Source organism: Coenobita brevimanus, chromosome 85 (assembly GCF_032717465.1).
Source record: "Coenobita brevimanus isolate Jiangsu-jjx chromosome 85, ASM3271746v2, whole genome shotgun sequence".
NCBI lineage: Eukaryota > Metazoa > Arthropoda > Malacostraca > Decapoda > Coenobitidae > Coenobita > Coenobita brevimanus.
Window position 1 is genome coordinate 18,210,281 of NC_137038.1, and position 20,108 is coordinate 18,230,388.

The 20,108-nt window shown below is 40.0% G+C and overlaps 1 protein-coding gene across 1 annotated transcript in view; it reads right to left on the minus strand.

The window, feature by feature from the left end:
- The window catches only part of YME1L (ATP-dependent zinc metalloprotease YME1L), a 757,090-nt gene that overhangs the window by 80,700 nt on the left and 656,282 nt on the right, over positions 1 to 20,108 (minus strand). The window contains exon 14 of the mRNA XM_080280511.1: positions 5,062 to 5,226. Coding sequence (XP_080136637.1) covers positions 5,062 to 5,226 — 165 coding nt within the window. The remainder of the gene's footprint in view (positions 1 to 5,061; positions 5,227 to 20,108) is intronic.

Here is a 20,108-nt window from a genome sequence, read left to right on the forward strand (position 1 = left end):
CCACTCACGCACTCTTTCACTTAATTACAGTAGGCTGGTCTCCTTTTCGTTGCTGATTCAGTGATTATTTCCCCACGATCCAGGAAGAGGTCCTGTGTGTGTGTGTGTGTGTGTGTGTGTGTGTGTGTGTATTTACATATTTGTATTTACCTATTTGTAGTATACAGGAATTGAGCAATGCTCGTGTTGTCCTGTCTCCATATCCACATTTATCAAGTCTACCTTTACACACATGTTTTTCTCATGCACCACCTCTTTGTCTAAGTCGTTCCAAATATTTAAGAATATACCTAATTGTGATATACACGGAATGTACTATGCTCGTGGGTTTCCGTCGCTGTTTCTCAATAAGTCGAATTTAACTTTAAACTCGTTTAAGTTTTTAGACTGGACGATCTCTTTGTCCAGGCTATTCCATAAGTCTATACTTCTGTAAGGAAAGCTATATTTCTTGATATCCTTCAAGCAGCTTGACTTTTTCAATTTCATTCCATGTCCTCTTGTTGCTCTCTTATCCCATACAAACAGATCTTCTTTGTCAATTTTATCTACTCCCACCATGGTCCTGAACACCGCAATCATGTCTCCCCTCTTTCTCCTTTCCTCTAACGAAGGCAAATCCAGTTTTTCCAGCCTCTCTCTGTATGACAGGTCTGTCAGACTGGGGACCATCTTGGCTGCTGTTCTTTGTATTCTCTCAATCTTGTTTATATCTTTCTTTTTGTGTGGGCACCACACTACCGCTGCATATTCTAACCTGGGGCGGATCATGGCCACTATCAATTTTTTCATCATTTCCTCATCCATATAATGAAATGCTACTCTTATGTTAGTCAAGAGCTTATAAGTCTCTCCAACTATCTTCTTAATGTGCTTTTCTGGTGACAAACTATCTTGGACCAGCACTCCCAAATCTTTCTCTTCTCTCATTTTTGTGATTAATTCATTACCCAAAAAATAATTCAGTGATGGTCTCCTGGTACTTTTACCCATTTCCAATATTTTGCATTTCTTTACATTAAATTTCACTTCCCACGTCCGGCTCCAATTGTGTATCCTATCCAAATCCTCCGGCAGTATTTTACAATCCTCCTCAACCTCTATCTTCCTCAAGATCTTTACATCATCAGCAAACAGACTCGCATAACTGTTCACTCCATCTACCATATCATTTACGTAAATCAGGAACATTACTGGCGCCAACACTGAGCCTTGAGGGACTCCACTTGTTACTTCCCTCCATCCAGACATCCTATCCTTTATTACTGTCCTCATTTGTCTGTCTCTCAAAAAGTCTCTCATCCATTCCAGAAGTTTCCCCTTTAGTCCTCCTATATATTCTAGTTTCCACATTAGTCTCTTATGAGGTACCTTGTCAAAGGCCTTCTCTAAGTCTAAGTACACACAATCCACCCAACCATCTCTCTCCGGTACCACATCAATCGCTCTTGAGTAAAAGCTCAACAAGTTTGAAACACATGACCTTCCACTTCTGAATCCAAACTGACATTCAGCCAAAATATTCACCTCTTCCAGATATTTTATCCATCTGTCTTTCAGGATTCTCTCACACAATTTTGCGACCATGCTGGTTAGAGACACTGGTCTATAATTCAGGGGTTCTTCCCTGTTTCCTCCCTTGTAAATTGGTACCACATTTGCCCTCTTCCATTCTTTTGGCACTTTCCCCTCTTCCAGTGAGCATACGATTAAGCTGTGAATTTTATCCGCCAGTTGTTCTCTGCATTCCTTCAGTACCCAATTAGAAATTCCATCAGGTCCTGGGGCTTTCCTTACATCTTGAGTTTCCAGTAATTTATATACTTCCTGCACCTCCACTTTTATATCTTCTATCACCGGAACATTTCTAATCACTCCCTCCCCTTCCACAAGCTCCTTTTCTTTAGTGAAAACTGACTGGAAACGTTTGTTCATTATTTCTGCTTGCATTGCCGCATCCTTAAAGACCTCTCCATCTACTTTCAGCTTGGTGATTCCTTCCTTTTGTTTCGGTTTGCCATTAACAAATCTATAAAACAGTTTGGGTTCATCCTTGCATTTGTCAATTACACCTTTTTCAAAATTCCTTTCTGCTTCCCTACGTATTCTTGTGTATTCGTTTCTTGTTCTTTTATATTCTTCCTTTGTTCTGTCGTTACCTCTCTTTCTCCAATTGTTCCATGCCTTATCTCTCTCTTTTTTGGCTATCATACACCTTCTATTAAACCACTCCATTTTCCTGTTTTCTTTCCCTCTTACTCTTGGTACAAATTTTTCCACTCCCAAATTATAGAGATCTAGAAAGATATCCCACTTCCTCTGTATCTCTCTTGTTTCTCTGAATTTTCTCCAATCCGCATTTTCAAGAAAGTTTCTCAATCCTGTAAAATTTGCTTTCCCAAAGTTGTATCTTCCCTGTCTATGAAGCTCGTCTCTTGGCTCGACGTTTCCTATTAACATCTGGAACTCAATGACCACGTGATCACTTTTTCCCAAAGGACAGAGATACTCCAATGATTCTATTACATCGGGTTCTTTGGTGAACAGTAAATCTAACCTTGCTGGTGTGTCCTCACCTCGAAACCGTGTCTCTTCTTTGACCCATTGCGTCATCACATCATTCATTATTATATTTAGTAACATAGTGCCCCACGAATCCTCGCCGCCTCCCGAGTACCATTCCTCCCAGTTCACCTCTTTACAATTAAAGTCACCCACCAAAATCATATTATTGCTTTTCTCAATTTTTTTTTGCAAGTAGCTAGCCATATCTGACAACATCTCATGGTATTCGTCATCCTTCCATGCTCTCGTCTTTGGGGGAACATACACTACCGTCATATCTCTCTTAACATTCTCTCCAGTTTCTAATTTCATATATATCACTTCAGCCCTGCCTTCTCCCATTTCCACAGTATCTACATTTATGTTGTTCTTCACTGCTATCATCACTCCTCCTCCCTTTTTTTCTTTTCTGTCTATTCTCCACAGTTTGTATTTACCATCTCCCAAATGAACATCAATATCTTCTCTTAATTTGGTCTCTACAAAGCACATGACATCAGGTTCATGTTCTCTCAAGAAATCATTAATTTCGATCCTTGTCGATATCAAACCATCAACATTAGTATATATCACCTTCAAATTATTTTTGACATTATTAGTACCCTCTTCTCTCCTACTCTCTGTCCGTACCACTTCCTCAACTTCTGATCTTTCACAACCATCCCCCCTAGTTTCCTTCACTTCTATTTCCTTAAATACCATTTCCTTACTTTCATATCCAATACTCTCCAAAAAAAAGTATTACGTTCTTCCTCTGTCCTCTTATCATTTTTTTCCTTTACTTCTTCCTTTAATGATTTTAAAACTTCTCTTTCTTCTTCATTCAGATCTTTTCTTATTATAATATTTTCCATCCCTGCCTCTTTGCTTAATTTCCAGGTCACTTTAAGTATCTCATTTATTACACTTTCTGATGTAAACTTGACTCTCATTGGTCTTGTTTCCCCTTTCTTATAAGGCCCTATCCTCCTTACTTCCTCAATTTCTTTTACCCACTTGTCTCCTTCGGGGTCAATCTTGCCTAATATTCCTCTCACCATGTTCGTGTCTCTCTCGAGTCTTGCGAACCTAACCTTTTCTTCCTCTTCCCTGTTTCCAAATACTACCACACATCTGTTCCTTTCTACAGTTTCTCTCACTATATTCTCTTTTTTCTTCAGTATTTTCACTACATTTTCTTCCATTTCTTTCTTGTTCATTTCTCTTTCTTCCTGGATGATCTCTCTTAAGCTGACCACTTCTTTCTGTTCTTCTTCTACGTGTGCCCACTTTGCCTTGTGTTCTTCTATTACATTACTCACCTTCTCCGTTTTATTAGTACTCTCTTCAAGTTTCCTCCTCAGTTCAACATTTTCCCTCTTCAAATTCCTAATCTCTTTATTGGCTGTTTCGTTAGACTGGATTAGACTCTGTATGGTGGTTTCCGTATTTCCTGATACATCCTTTATCACTAGATTCTCTACTTTTTTTTCGAGTTCACTAATCCTCATAATTAATGTTTTCACCAGGTCCATGACATTAGTATTAGCATCAAAACCTTGAAATTCCATTCCCTCATTGTTTACATTTTCGGCCATGTTTAACGTAAAGTACCTAAACAGTCAAGGTTAGGAGCGATGCCTGGGACGTCCGCTCTCTCCAGCTGTTCGTGTGTGTGTGTGTGTGTGTGTGTGTGTGTGTGTGTGTGTTGCACTTTTGAATACACCCTATTACACTTTTTTTAAGACTAGCACCATATTCTGCTGGAGAAGGACATGCTGGTTCCAATAAAGCCAGGCAGCCCTAGTCCTTGAATGAAAGACGCTGGAGAACAGAACGGCTATTTCAGCATGCAGTCTACTAGGTTCATGTTCAAATGAGTCTGGAGTCACAACAACAACAACAACAACTATTCAGGAAATATCAGTTTACTGATGTAACTGGTTAAGCAAGAGCCCATTGCTAAGCGTGGTATCGTATCTCAGGGTAGATTTAACATATAAAGTATAGGGATGCTTTTTTGAACCTTGGGTTTCCTCCCCCCAACCAAGTCCTAAACCCACCCAAATGAGTCCAAAAACAACTTTTTAGCTAACCAAAACTCGTAGTAGCCTTTAAACGTGATAAACTAAGTCTAAAAGCGGTATATGACTCACCTAAACCCAAAAATAAAAAAACATCAAAAATATATCTGGAAAAAATCAAACTTAGTAAACTATACCCCAAAATGACAATGTTCATCCCACCTATGACTAAAACACATGAATCTCAGTTTAAAAACAGTTCATAAATCAACCTAAACACAAAATTTAAGTATAAAATATAATCAAAATTGGTTTTAAAAAACTGGGGTTTGGCCATCGTTCGGCGGGGTAGGGTGGTATTTCTACCCCCATTGCTATGTTGGGGTGTCACATCTCAGGGTCTGCCTGTATGATGGAGAAATGGCAATTCATGGGATGATGAAATAGAAAGAGTATAAGATGGACAAAATATACTACATATATTGCAACTAACCTGAAGGAGCCTCTTTATTTCCATATCAATAGCTTCTTTGGTGGTCTGGCCCAACGAGTCTCCAGTGCTAATGAGCTGGCCTGAATTGTCGTCAAAAGTGCGGAGGCCCACGCGATCACTCATGCCCAGGTCCTTCACCATGTGTGTGGCTATGCTGGTTGCTTGCTGTTGAGATGTTGAGAAAAGGTGATTGAGATGAAGCCAAAATATGCTGTACTGTATCGTTTATTGTCTGTATCAATTATAAAGGCTCCAGCATGCATGCATGTGTTAACCTTGGTTGCTTAATGACAGTTCTCTAAGTTGCTCAATCTCTGTCAGCCTCCCTATTCAGTCTCTTATCCCTGAAGTCGCACTGTATGACCTTGTCCCAGGTTTTTTCCAACTTGCCTTTCACTACCCTACCCTCAGTGTTAACACTTCTCAATTTCCACACCCAGCTGTCATCCTCCATCCTCTCAACATGCCCAAACCATTTCAATCTACCATTCTCATCACAACACCAATACACTCCAGTCCCACTGTTCCTCTAACTCTTCAACCATGAACATACCTCCCCCATACCTCGCATTCAAGGACACACTACAAATCCACCTAATCATTGTCATTTGAGTATGTTTGAGCATACAGATATCCCCTTCCCCTACTGCTAAGGTCTCACTACCGTTTAGCATTACACTCTTAGCACATGCTGCATACAAAGATTCTTTAGCAGGGAGGGAAAACTCTCTCAATGTCAAGAGAGGTAACAACTCCCAGAACTGCCTTCAACCACCCCTTACCATAGCTAAATCCAGCCCCACGTCTGGCACATAACATGTCTCCTAAATAAAAAAAAAAACTCTCCACATCTTCAAGAGACTCATAAGCAAAAGCAATCCATTCCCCCTGAACAATCTCAATGTGTTCTCCCCACAACACTGTGGACAAGAAATCAGCATTATCTTGCAGTTTGCCTCTAATGCCACTACATCTTTTATGCACTCACTTAAACACTGCACAAGATGGAATTACTTCCCACAACTTTGTGACGAACCACACATGGTTACCCTCCCTCTGCTTTGACAGTATCATCACCAGCCCCTAGATTTTTTTTAATGCAAAAAAGAAGGAACCACAGTATAGGAGCCCACAAACTGTTTCTTCTAACAAAAAACAAAAACAATACAAAAGAGAGCCAAATTCACGATCGGTTCATTTCGAGATGCCTGGACACACTGCATCTAAAAGACTGGAGATCATAGGAAGTAGGAAATAAAAACAGAGGGAGACAGTTTCAGAGTTGACCTGTTGCATAAATGAAGGACTGGGAGTAACGGTTAACTCTTGCATTAGAGAGTTGGACAGAAAAGGGATGGAGTTTGTTGCTAGACGGGTGGTACACACCCGTCGTAGAGGTGGAGGGATGCAAGCAGACAGTTCAGAGGAGCAGTGACCATGGAGGCAGCTATAGAAAAGAGATAAAGATGCAACAGTGCGGAGAAGAGACAGAGGTTGAAGGGAGAAAGTAAGAGGAGGAGCGCTGATAAGATGGGAAGCCTTTGACTCCACCCTATTGAGAAGAGCTGTGTGGGGAGCCTCCCCACACATGAGAGTTGTACCCTACACAAGGATGAATAAAACCCATGTATAAAGTCATCAACTGTGCAGGGGTAAAGAAGGTACAGAGTCGGCTTAGCACACCTAATCTCTTGGAAGCAGATTTTACAAGAGATGCAATATGATCTTTCCAAGATAAGTCCTGAGTGAATAAAACTCCAAGCATGTTCAAGGATGATGCAGGATTGAGCTGGATATTACTAAACATTAGTGGGTACTCCTGTGGAAGATTGTGTCGGGTTGATAGATGTAAAAACTGAGTATCTGATGCATTAAAAACTATCTATCTATCTATTTATCTATTGTCAGACGCCTCAATCCCGTTTGGGGTGGCCACAAACAAATCGCCTCCACGTTGTCCTGTCCCCCGCCATTTCACTGCCCTGCTCCCAACTCACACCCCCCTCTCTCATATACCTCTCCATCCCATCCCTCCATCTCATCCTCGGCCTCCCTCTCCCTCTTCCCCCCTCCACCTCACTCACATACACTCTCTTCATCAGTCTTTCATCCTCCATCCTCTCCACATGGCCAAACCACCTCAGTGTGTTCCTCATAACACTTCCTATCACATCCACATCCACACCACAACGCTCCTTTATATCCTCATTCGTCAGCCTGTCTCTCCATATGACTCCACAGGCTCCTCTTAAATAACTCATTTCCACTGCTCTCACTCTTGACTTGTGTCCTTCCAACAATGTCCAAGCTTCACTTCCATACGTTAGAGTTGGTATCACAATACTGTCATGTAGCAACTTTTTCACTTCCATGCTCACTTCCCTGTTTCTTATCACTGCTTTCAAGGAACCAGCAACCCTTCTTCCCTGCTGTACATTTTCAAGCACTTCACCCTCCAAACCTCCATCCTTACTCATCACACTACCCAAATACTTAAACGTACTCACATTTTCCAATTCCTCACCATCCAACCTCGCTGTACATTCACTGACTTCACATCTATCAAAGACCATCACTTTACTCTTCCCTACATTCACCTTTAGATTCCGTTTCTTGCACACTCTCCCAAACTCATCCACCAAGCCTTGCAGCTCCCCTTCGTCTTCACTTAACACAATATCATCTGCAAACAACAGTACAGGGCGTTTCCAAACACTATCCTCTCTCACCAGGGCCACTCCAACATCCACTACCCTACCTTGTACCTCTTTTATTACCCTATCCATGAACAGATTGAACAACCATGGAGACATGACACATCTCTGTTTCAACCCAACCTCCAAAGAGAAAAATTCACTTAGTTCACCATCCACATGCACTGCAGCCTTAGCACCATCATACATACTCTTCACAGCATTCAACAACTTTCTATCTACTCCATATATTCTTAATACTTTCCACAATCCTTGTCTATCGACCCTGTCATATGCTTTCCCCAAATCCATGAAAGCCGCATACAACTTCTTTCCCTTCTCTAGAAACTTTTCCACTAAAGATCTAAGAATTAATATCTGATCTACACAACCTCTTCCCTTCCTAAAGCCTCCCTGTTCTTCTCCAACTAATTCCTCTGTTCTTTCAGTCAGGGATATGAGCCAAGTCAGACATTAGGTGTGCCATAGCCTCATCCCTTGTTTGTTGAAGTAGCTGCTGAGATGGACATTGCGGGAACCGAATGGAAAGGTGAAGGGTGGAATCATCAGCATATGAGTGGATAGGGTTAGATGTACAGCTTAGAAGGTCACTGATGAATGCAAAGGAAGAGAGATGGTGATAGGATAGAGCCCTGAGGAACACCACTGTTGACAGATCTAGGAGAACAATGATGGCCATCTACAACAGCGGCTGCAGAACGACCAGAAAGGAAGCTATAGATGAAGGCACAGACAGAAGGATAGAAACCGTAAGAGGGTAGTTTGGAAATGAAAGATTTATGCCAGACTCGACTGAAAGCCCTTGAGATGTCAAGTGCAATGGCAAAGTTTTCACCAAAGTCCCAAAAGGAGGATGACCAGGAGTCTGAAAGGTAGGTGAGAAGATCGCCAGTGGAACGCCCCTGACGAAACCCATGCCGATGATCAGAAAGAAGGTTGTAATAGGAAAAATGCTTTAAAACTTTTTTGTTAAGGACTGACTTGAAAACTTTTGAGACACAGGATGTTAAAGCACTTGGACAATAGTTAGAGGGTTGGGAATGGTCACCCTTCTTTGGGACTGGCTGAATGACAGCAAACTTCCAGCAAGAAAGAAAGGTACAAGTCGACAGACAAAGGCGAAAGTGTTTACCTAGGCAGAGTGTAAGCACTGAAGCACAGTTCTTGAGGACAACAGGAGAGACTCCATCAGGCCCATATGCCATATTAGTATTGACGCCAGTGATGCCAGAAAATACATCAGCTGAAGAAATTTTAATGTCAACCAAGAGGATGTCTGAGGGGGAAAGTGATGGAGGTACAGCACCAGAATCGTCTAAGGTGGAACTGAAGGAGAAAGTCTGAGTGAAGAGATCTGCTTTATCAGTAGAAGAAATAGCTACAGAACCATCAGAATAGAAAAGAGGAGGGAAGGATGATGAGTAAAGTTGTGAGAAAGGTTTTTGGAAAGGTGCCAGGAGGAGCAGGAAGAATTCAAGTTGAAGAGTTGAGAGCATTGAGTATGGATGAAATTATTTTTAGCAGAGCGAATAACAGCCTTAGCACGATTCTGGGCAGAAACATAAACAAGATGTGATTCAGGAATGGGTTGGCTCTGGTACCTTTTATAGGCCCTCTCCTCGTGGACAGCATCAGAACAAGCGTAATTAAACCAAGGCTTTCTTGCATTAGTCAAAGGATATGAGAAGGGAATGTATGCTTCCATGCTCAAGTGAATAACCTCTGTAATGCGCAAGGTGCACTCAGGTGGCTCTCGGCCATGGAAGCTATAACCATTCCAGGGAAAATCAAAGGAGTACTGTCTGAGGGCCTCCCAATCTGCAGCTCCAAAGTGCCACAGACGACGTTTCTTTGGAGGGTCCGCAGGCCATACCGGAGTGATAGGACAGGTTAGGGTAATAAGGTTGTGATCGGAGGAGCCCAACGGAGATGAAAGATTAACAATGTAAGCAGAGGAATTAGTTGTAAGGAAGAGGTCAAGTATGTTGGAGTTTTCTCCAAGGCAGTCAGGGACACGGGTAGGGTGCTGTACAAGCTGCTCTAGGTCATTAAGGATAGAAAAGATGTAGGCTTGTTCACCAGGTGGATCAGTGAAAGGAGAGGAGAGCCAACGGTGGTGGTGAACATTGAAATCTCCTAGAATGGAGATTTCACAGAAAGAACAAATGGATAGAATGTGTTCCATCGTCGAAGTAAGATAGTCAAAGAATTTTTCATGGTCATTAGAATTAGGAGATAAGTAAACAGCGCAGATATATTTAGATAGAGAATGACAAGAAAGCCGAAGCCAAAGAGTACAGAATCCGGAAGAATCAAGTTAAGGAACACAAGAGCAAGATAAACATTTGCGTACATATACACAACAGCCACTTTTGGCTTTGAAATGAGTATAGAGAAAATAGGAGGAAACAGAAAAGGGTTTGCTCTCAGATACCATCACTTTTGTTTTATCCACATTTACTCTTGCATCCTTGTGCCCCAATCTGTCTCTCCACTTCCAAAATCTTTCCACTGCTCGCTTCTCTTTTCTAATTATTTTTCCGGAAACTGTTGGACAATGACTATGACATCAGCAGTCCCTTTGCCTGACATAATCCCAAATTGCATCTCATCAATATTCACTCTTTCCCTAATCATATCTTCTAGGACTCTTCATTTCCTTCATTATCTGGTCCAAAAGTTTTATGCCTCTATAATTTCCTCTTTCCATTGCATCAACCTTCTCCTTGTACACATGTATAATCACATTCTTCTGCCAGTCATTTGGGACAACACCTCATTTTAAACTGTACTTGTCAAACCAGTGACCAAACCCACTCCTGTATCTCCTGAGGCCTTCAGCATTTCAGCAATCAACCCAGACATACCTGCTGCCTTCCCCAACTGCATCTTGTTTATTCTCCTGCTCACAGTAGCAGCATCAACCAAAGACCAAGGGCCAAATATTTAGTCTGCTGACTCAGAACCTTCTCTGTTCCAGTCAAACTCCTCATACAGCAACAGGTTCTAATGCTCCCTTCAGGTGTCTTTAACATCTTCACTGTTCACTACTACCTTTCCTTCATTATTCTTCACACACTGCCCACATATGATATCCCTGTTTTCCCTCTTCATCTGATTTGCCACCTTAAATACCACATTCCAAGGAAGGAGGCTGTAGCACCAGCTGAAGAGGGTGGTACTCCCGAGGGGAATGGGAATGCTGATGATAGGGAGAGCTGGACCTCCTGTTTCACTAGCTACCTAACCATCCCCTTTTGCTGACGTTAGTGTGACACTAACATGGAGAGTAAATCAGCATACTCTCCCAAACATTTCCTCTAACTGCCTTATGCACTACACCACATGCACTTTAAATTTAACTTTCAGATACCTCTTCTTACACACTGTCCCAAACTTATTCACCAAACCTTGCAACTCCCATTCATCTTCACTCAACAATACTGTATCATCAACAAACAGCAACACCGGAATCTTCCACATCTCACCCTCATTCATTAGAGCCACCCCCACATCCACTGCCCTGCCTTGCACCTCCTTTACAACCCCATCAATGAATATATTAAACAGCCATGGAGACATCACACATCCCTGTTTCAGTCCCACATTTAGATCAAAGAACTCACTCAGCTCACCATCCACTTGCACAGGAGTCCTAGATCCCTCATACATGCTCTTCACAGCACTCAACAAATTCCCATCCACTCCATATATTTTTAATACCTTCCACATACCTTGCCTATCTACTCTGTCATATGCTTTCTCCAAGTCCATGAAGGCAACATACACTTTCTTTCCCTTCTCTAGATACTTCTCCACTAAACATTATAGAACAAATATCTGATCTACATACCCTTTTCTCTTATTAAATCCCCCTTGCTCTTCTCCAACTAGCTCCTCTGTTATATGCCTAACCTTAGCAATAAATATTCCACCATATATTTTTCCAATCAAACTATGAAGGCAAATGCCCCTATGGTTACCACATACTTCTCTCTCCCCTTTTCCTTTGTATAAAGGAACAATTATACCTGATTTCCAGTCCTCTGGAACCCTTCCCTCTTCCCAAGTCAATCTACATAACTTCCATATCCACTCCACAACAATCTCACCCCCATACTTTGGCTTTTTCCATTTTCCTGGAAAAATATCCAGGAGAAAAGTAATATCCTTATGAAAATATATGAGGAAGAAGTGAGAAACCATGTTCCTAAAGTTGCTGCAAAAAAGAAAGAAAGAAAAATTGGTTTAATAAAAGATGTTTGGAGGAACCTGGAATTATGAATAGGGCATGGGGATAAAGTAAGAAAAAGATATACAGTACTAAACATGCTTGGGAAGAGTACAAAGAAGAAATGAATATGTAGAAGTAGGATGGGGAGGAGGAACAAAAATATGAGATGGATATCGTTAATAATAGCAAGAAAGAACCCAAGCTGTTCTACAGATTTGTTAGCCCCATACTGTATTGCCCAACATGATGATTTCATTATATAAGTTTCCATTGGCTTTCAATTGGACAGAGAAAATCTAGACCCCCCTGTGTCAGACCTGACGAATTCATCTGATCTCCCTCTCTCAGTGAAAAGCAACTGGAAACTGATTGGCGGGGTGTAGGGGTGGCCGCGCTCAGTCAGCTGTTGGCCATAACACAGGCATGTAGTTTAAAGTTTCATTCCTACTTTTCTCAATCATGGATGAATTATTGGGCATGTCACTGGTCTCACATTTATTTTCTGAAAAGGAACACCTCTAGATCATGGAAAATAAATTGTTTCCTTAGTTTTTGTTGAAATCTACAATTTGTGAGCAAATACCTATAGGTGATATTTTCATCATATCAATCATATGGTTATTGACATCAGAATATCGAGCAGGTGTAAATAATTGTACTGGTAGCCTAGGGTATCAGGTGTGTTGTTCATCTTCATGCCTGTGTGAAGAATGTTAGTGTATCCTAAAATCTGCCTTACATTTTCTTTAAAACCATGTAATGGCAGACTGAGGTAAATAATTTTTTATTACAGTATACCTGGTATTTATAGGAGTTTGATGCATCCACCTTTTACTCGAGTTAAAAGCAGGCAGCTTTGCAGAGAAGATACAGGAACTGTGCCAGTTGAACAAGATAATAGGTCAAGTGATGAATCTTTGGATGAGGATGAAGAGATCACGGGGGATAATGAGTCTGGGCTACCTGACACAGGTGTCATCGATCTAGGTAAATAAAAGTAATGTGTGTGTGTATTTACCTATTTGTATTTACCTATTTGTTGTATACAGGAATTGAGCAATGCTCGTGTTGTCCTGTCTCCATATCCACATTTATCAAGTCTACCTTTACACACATGAATGTTTTTCTCATGCACCACCTCTTTGTCTAAGTCGTTCCAAATATTTAAGTACAGGTAACTCGCACGGAACACGATCTCACGGAACGCGCTCGCAACTATACACGGTAAGGGCTGGGATACATATAAGACAACGTAAGATTTAAAAAAAAAATGAAAACTACAAATTAACGCAGGAGAGGCCTTTGAAAGATCAAATCCTTGAACGTCACCGCAGCACGCGGTTTGTTTTGATTACGTGACGATCTAGGCGGGAAATTATTCAGTGAGTGAGACATTCCCGAGTACAGTAGCACAGTATTTGTAAGTTAAATATTTACAGTACTGTACTGTTCTGGTAAGTTTATGTGCAACTTAAAGTGCTATTAAATAACGTTAAAGCAAGAAGTAAAGTCTTATAACCAATTTACCTGACAGGAGTCAGAATATTGCCTTTTTTATTTGTTCGTTTTTTCCACAGTACTGTACAGTATTTGTAAGTTAAATATTTTCTGTTCTCGTATGTACTGTACTTATAAGCACTTAAATAAAGTTAAATAATTAAATAAAGCCTTGTAACCAGTTAACCCGAATTATATGATTACCCATGATCGGCATCGGAATATTGCCTTTTTTGTTTGTTCGTTAAACTCTTACTGTACTGCGTTTCTACAGTACTGTATTTGTAAGTTAAATATTTACTGTTCTGGTATGTACTTGTAAGCAATTAAAGCATTAAATAAAGCCTTGTAACCAGTTAACCTGATTTATATGATTACCCATGATCGGCGTCGGAATACTGCCTTTTTTGTTTGTTCGTTAAAGACTTATAATAAGAGAATAATACATTTTTGTCTTGGTATCTTTACCTATTTGCTCAGGTTTGCTGTAATGGTTTGGATCATTTGATGCAATGCAACGTGTAGAAAACTGTGCAAACTTTCGGGAAGTGAACGAAAATCTGGGACATGAGACTGACCTTGACTTCACCCTCTCATGTATCATCTGTCAGTTCATCATCTGTTATCGTGACGAGTGGATGTACGATTTTTTCGCTCGTGGCCATGGCTAACTACACATAGTTGCACCCATTATCTCGACCCAGACAGAAAATACAATCTTTTTCCTCCCTTGCAAAACACAAACAACCACCCTGTTTACGAGACAGCAATATATATTGCGAAAATAACAAGGTAAAATGATATAGATGAACGTAAAATGACAGAGAAAGATGAACATGTTATGACGGAAGAAGTACGTTTTCCCCGTCTGTAAACGTATTTATTTCTGCTTTGTATCTGTATTTGTAATAATTAGACTTAATGTTAGTTCTGAAACTGCATTACGATTCTATTTTTAGCCATTCTCGTGGTGTGGGAGCTGGAAGTTGTGACACAACTTCCTTATTGCTAATCGGGCTGACCCTCCACTTTATTCTCCCGTGGCAGAGTCTAGCCTTGGAGGACGTGCAGTTTTCTCATTTAGGACTGAAAATTCAACTCTTTCGCTCCCTTTTCCTAGCATGGGCACAACGATAACGTAAAAAATAACTCGAAACTACCATAAACGTAAATCAAAAAGGTGAAAATGTATTCATTTTTTTTTTCCAGCCATTCCTAACAGATTATGTACTGAAATCATTCGATATCACAGTACTGCATTTCTAAGTTAAATATGTACTGTTCTGGTATGTACTTGTAAGTTAAAGCACTGGTAGCAGTTAACCTGATTTATAAGATTACCTATGATCGGCGTCGGAATGTTTCCTTGTGTTTACATACAGTATTTGTGTGTTGAAGTTTTGCTCTGGAGTACTGTATTTGTGAGTTATAACATTAAATAAACCTTCTAACCACTTAAAGTGCTTTCTAGTGATTACCAGTGACAGATAACAGCAAAACAACACATTTGGGGGGTCTAGGGAGCAAAATCCGGAGTAGTTTAAATATACGCGATTTCGCACCTAACACGGCACGGTAGGAACGAAACCCACGTGTTCCGTGCGAGTTACCTGTATTTACCTAATATACCTAATTGTGATATACACGGAATGTACTATGCTCTGGGGTTTCCGTCGCTGTTTCTCAGTAAGTCGAATTTAGCTTTAAACTCATTTAAGTTTTTAGACTGGACGATCCCTTTGTCCAGGCTATTCCATAAGTCTATACTTCTGTAAGGAAAGCTATGTTTCTTGATATCCTTCAAGCAGCTTGACTTTTTCAATTTGATCCCGTGTCCTCTTGTTGCTCTCTTATCCCATACAAACAGATCTTCTTTGTCAATTTTATCTACTCCCACCATGGTCCTGAACACTGCAATCATGTCTCCCCTCTTTCTCCTTTCCTCTAACGAAGGCAAATCCAGTTTTTCCAGCCTCTCTCTTTATGACAGGTCTGTCAGACTGGAGACTATCTTGGTTGCTGTTCTTTGTTTTCTCTCAATCTTGTTTATATCTTTCTTTTTGTGTGGGGACCACACTACCGCTGCATATTCTAACCTGGGCCGGATCATGGCCACTATCAATTTTTTCATCATTTCCTCATCCATATAATGAAATGCTACTCTTATGTTAGTCAAGAGTTTATAAGTCTCTCCAACTATCTTGTTAATGTGCTTTTCTGGTGACAAACTATCTTGGACCAGCACTCCCAAATCTTTCTCTTCTCTCCTTTTTGTCATTAATTCATTACAAAAAAAATAATTCAGTGATGGTCTCCTGGTACTTTTACCCATTTCCAATATTTTACATTTCTTTACATTAAATTTCATTTCCCACGTCCGGCTATAATTGTGTATCCTATCCAAATCCTCCGGCAGTATTTTACAATCCTCCTCAACCTCTATCTTCCTCAAGATCTTTACATCATCAGCCAACAGACTTGCATAACTGTTCACTCCATCTACCATATCATTTACGTAAATCAGGAACAATACTGGCGCCAACAATGAGCCTTGAGGGACTCTACTTGTTACTTCCCTCCATCCAGACATCCTATCCTTTATTACTGTCCTCATTTGTCTGTCTCTCAAAAAGTCTCTCATCCATTCCAGAAGTTTCCCCTTTAGTTCTCCTATATATTCTAGTTTCCACATTAGTCTCTTATGAGGTACCTTGTCAAAGGCCTTCTCTAAGTACACACAATCCACCCAACTATCTCTCTCCTGTATCACATCAATCGCTCTTGGGTAAAAGCTCAACAAGTTAGAAACACATGACCTTCCACTTCTGAATCCAAACTGACATTCAGCCAAAATATTCACCTCTTCCAGATATTTTATCCATCTGTCTTTCAGGATTCTCTCACACAATTTTGCGACCATGCTGGTTAGAGACACTGGTCTATAATTCAGGGGTTCTTCCCTGTTTCCTCCCTTGTAAATTGGTACCACATTTGCCCTCTTCCATTCTTTTGGCACTTTCCCCTCTTCCAGTGAGCATACGATTAAGCTGTGAATTTTATCCGCCAGTTGTTCTCTGCATTCCTTCAGTACCCAATTAGAAATTCCATCAGGTCCTGGGGCTTTCCTTACATCTTGAGTTTCCAGTAATTTATACACTTCCTGTATCTCCACTTTTATATCTTCTATCACCGGAACATTTCTAATCACTCCCTCCCCTTCCACAAGCTCCTTTTCTTTAGTGAAAACTGACTGGAAACGTTTGTTCATTATTTCTGCTTGCATTGCCGCATCCTTAAAGACCTCTCCTTCTACTTTCAGTTTGGTGATTCCTTCCTTTTGTTTCAGTTTGCCATTAACAAATCTATAAAACAGTTTGGGTTCATCCTTGCATTTGTCATTTATACCTTTTTCAAAATTCCTTTCTTCTTCTCTACATATTCTTGTGTATTCATTTCTTGTTTTTTTATATTCTTCCTTTGTTCTGTTGTTACCTCTCTTTCTCCAATTGTTCCACGCCTTATCTCTTTCTTTTTTTGCTATCATACACCTTCCATTAAACCACTCCTTTTTCCTGTTTTCTTTCCCTCTTACTCTTGGTACAAATTTTTACATTTCCAAATTATAGAGGTCTAGAAAGATATCCCACTTCCTCTGTATCTCTCTTGTTTCTCTGAATTTTCTCCAATCCGCATTTTCAAAAAAGCTTCTCAATCCTGTAAAATTTGCTTTCCCAAAGTTGTATCTTCCCTGTCTATGAAGCTCGTCTCTTGGCTCGACGTTTCCTATTAACATCTGGAACTCAATGACCACGTGATCACTTTTTCCCAAAGGACAGAGATATTCCAATGATTCTATTACATCGGGTTCTTTGGTGAATAGTAAATCTAACCTTGCTGGTGTGTCCTCACCTCGAAACTGTGTCTCTTCTTTGACCCATTGCGTCATCACATTATTCATTATTATATTTAATAACATAGTGCCCCACGAATCCTCGCCGCCTCCCGAGTACCATTCCTCCCAGTTCACCTCTTTACAATTAAAGTCACCCACCAAAATTATATTATTGCTTTTCTCAATTATTTTTTGCAAATAGCTAGCCATATCTGACAACATCTCATGGTATTCGTCATCCTTCCATGCTCTCGTCTTTGGGGGAACATACACTACCGTCATATCTCTCTTAACATTCTCTCCAGTTTCTAATTTCATATATATCACTTCAGCCCTGCCTTCTCCCATTTCCAAAGTATCTACATTTATGTTGTTCTTCACAGATATCATCACTCTTCCTCCCTTTTTTTCTTTTCTGTCTTTTCTCCACAGTTTGTATTTACCATCTCCCAAATGAACATCAATATCTTCTCTTAATTTGGTCTCTACAAAGAACATGACATCAGGTTCATGTTCTCTCAAGAAATCATTAATTTCGATCCTTGTCGATATCAAACCATCAACATTAGTATACATCACCTTCAAATTAATTTTGACGTTTTTAATACCCTCTTCTCTCCTACTCTCTGTCCATACCACTTCCTCAACTTCTGATCTTTCACAACCATCCCCCTTAGTTTCCTTCACTTCTATTTCCTTAAATACCATTTCCTTACTTTCATATCCAATACTCTCCATTTTTTTCCTTTACTTCTTCCTTTAATGATTTTAAAACTTCTCTTTCTTCTTCATTCAGATCTTTTCTTATTATAATATTTTCCATCCTTGCCTCTTTACTTAATTTCCAGGTCACTTTAAGTATCTCATTTATTACACTTTCTGATGTAAACTTGACTCTCATTGGTCTTGTTTCCCCTTTCTTATAAGGCCCTATCCTCCTTACTTCCTCAATTTCTTTTACCCACTTGTCTCCTTCGGGGTCAATCTTGCCTAATATTCCTCTCACCATGTTCGTGTCTCTCTCGAGTCTTACGAACCTAACCTTTTCTTCCTCTTTCCTGTTTCCAAATACTACCACACATCTATTCCTTTCTACAGTTTCTCTCACTATTTTCTCTTTTTTCTTCAGTATTTTCACTACATTTTCTTCCATTTCTTTCTTGTTCATTTCCCTTTCTTCCTGGATGATCTCTCTTAAGCTGACCACTTCTTTCTGTTCTTCTTCTACGTGTGCCCACTTTGCCTTATGTTCTTCTAATACATTACTCACCTTCTCCGTTTTATTAATACTCTCTTCTAGTTTCCTCCTCAATTCAACATTTTCCCGCTTCAAATTCCTAATCTCTTCATTCGCTGTTTCATTTGATTGGATCAGACTCTGTATGGTAGTATCTGTATTTACAGACACATCCTTTATCACTAGATTCTCTACTTTCTTTTCAAGTTCACTAATCCTCATACTTAATGTTTTAACCAGGTCCATGACATTGGTATTTGCATCAAATCCTTGAAATTCTAGTCCCTCATTGTTTACATTTTTGGCCATGTTTGATGTTGATTAAATACCAAAACAGCTGTTACCGATAAATACTACAAACATTCATGTATACTCTAGCCAATAAATCTTTACATTTTTGGTAGTCTATTAACTTTCATTATTTTAAATTTAAAACAAGACCTTAGGAAACAGGACAGACAATATTCCTGAAACTACTTAAGGTTAGCAGCAATGGCTGGGACGTCTGCACTCTTCGACTGTGTGTGTGTGTGTGTGTGTGTGTGTGTGTGTGTGTGTGTGTGTGTGTGTGTGTTGGAAACATATTTTACCCATTTCCTTTTGACATGACCAGTATTTTGTAATTGGAAATACAGTGTTAATTTATGATGCAAGCGTTACTACATACTTTTTGATTCACATTGGTATGAATTCCATTGGAGAAATTTCATGTCATGGATTGTCGAGGTAATTTAGTCAAACCCATCCTTGTCTGTGACTTTAGAATCAAATTACTTTCACAGATGTTCCAAATGAAAATACCAATGAAGTCATGGTGGAAGACAGGATTGGCAATGAAAGCATCACTGAAGAGAAGATTGTTGTTACTGACGTTGCACCTGGTAATTTAGAGGTTATTCAAGATCCTTCCGCACTTCCATAAACTTCCTCAAACGCTGCTAATACAACACAAGCATCCCACCTTTCAAGACAAGTTCTGTGGACCAGGAAAACAGACATCCCCTTCACCAGTGCCAATTTTTATCCTTAGTGATGCTAACAGCAGTCAAATGGTTGGATAATAAAGGCATGACCCTGCTCTCCCCTTTTGCTGAGAGCCAAGAAACTCATACTGCATGACGTTATGACAACCCTAAGAATAAAGTTGTAGAGATCCCACAGCCAAACACTGTAAAGTTGTACAACAAGAACATGGGTGGTGCTGACCTGGCTGATTGTCTTTTATCATTGTACAGAATCCCAGTACGATCAAAGAAGTATTACCACAGATTTATCGTTCACCTGACTGACATGAATATCAATCTGGCTTGGTTGATATACCAAGGAGAGTAGGAGACCAAAACGGTTCCACAGGAGAAAAGGCATTCCCTACTGTCCTTCAGGATGTCTTTGTCTGAGTCACTCATCAGGGTTGGAAAGTACAGTAAAACCTCGTTATAACGGACTTCAATAGACTGGAATTCACTTTTATCA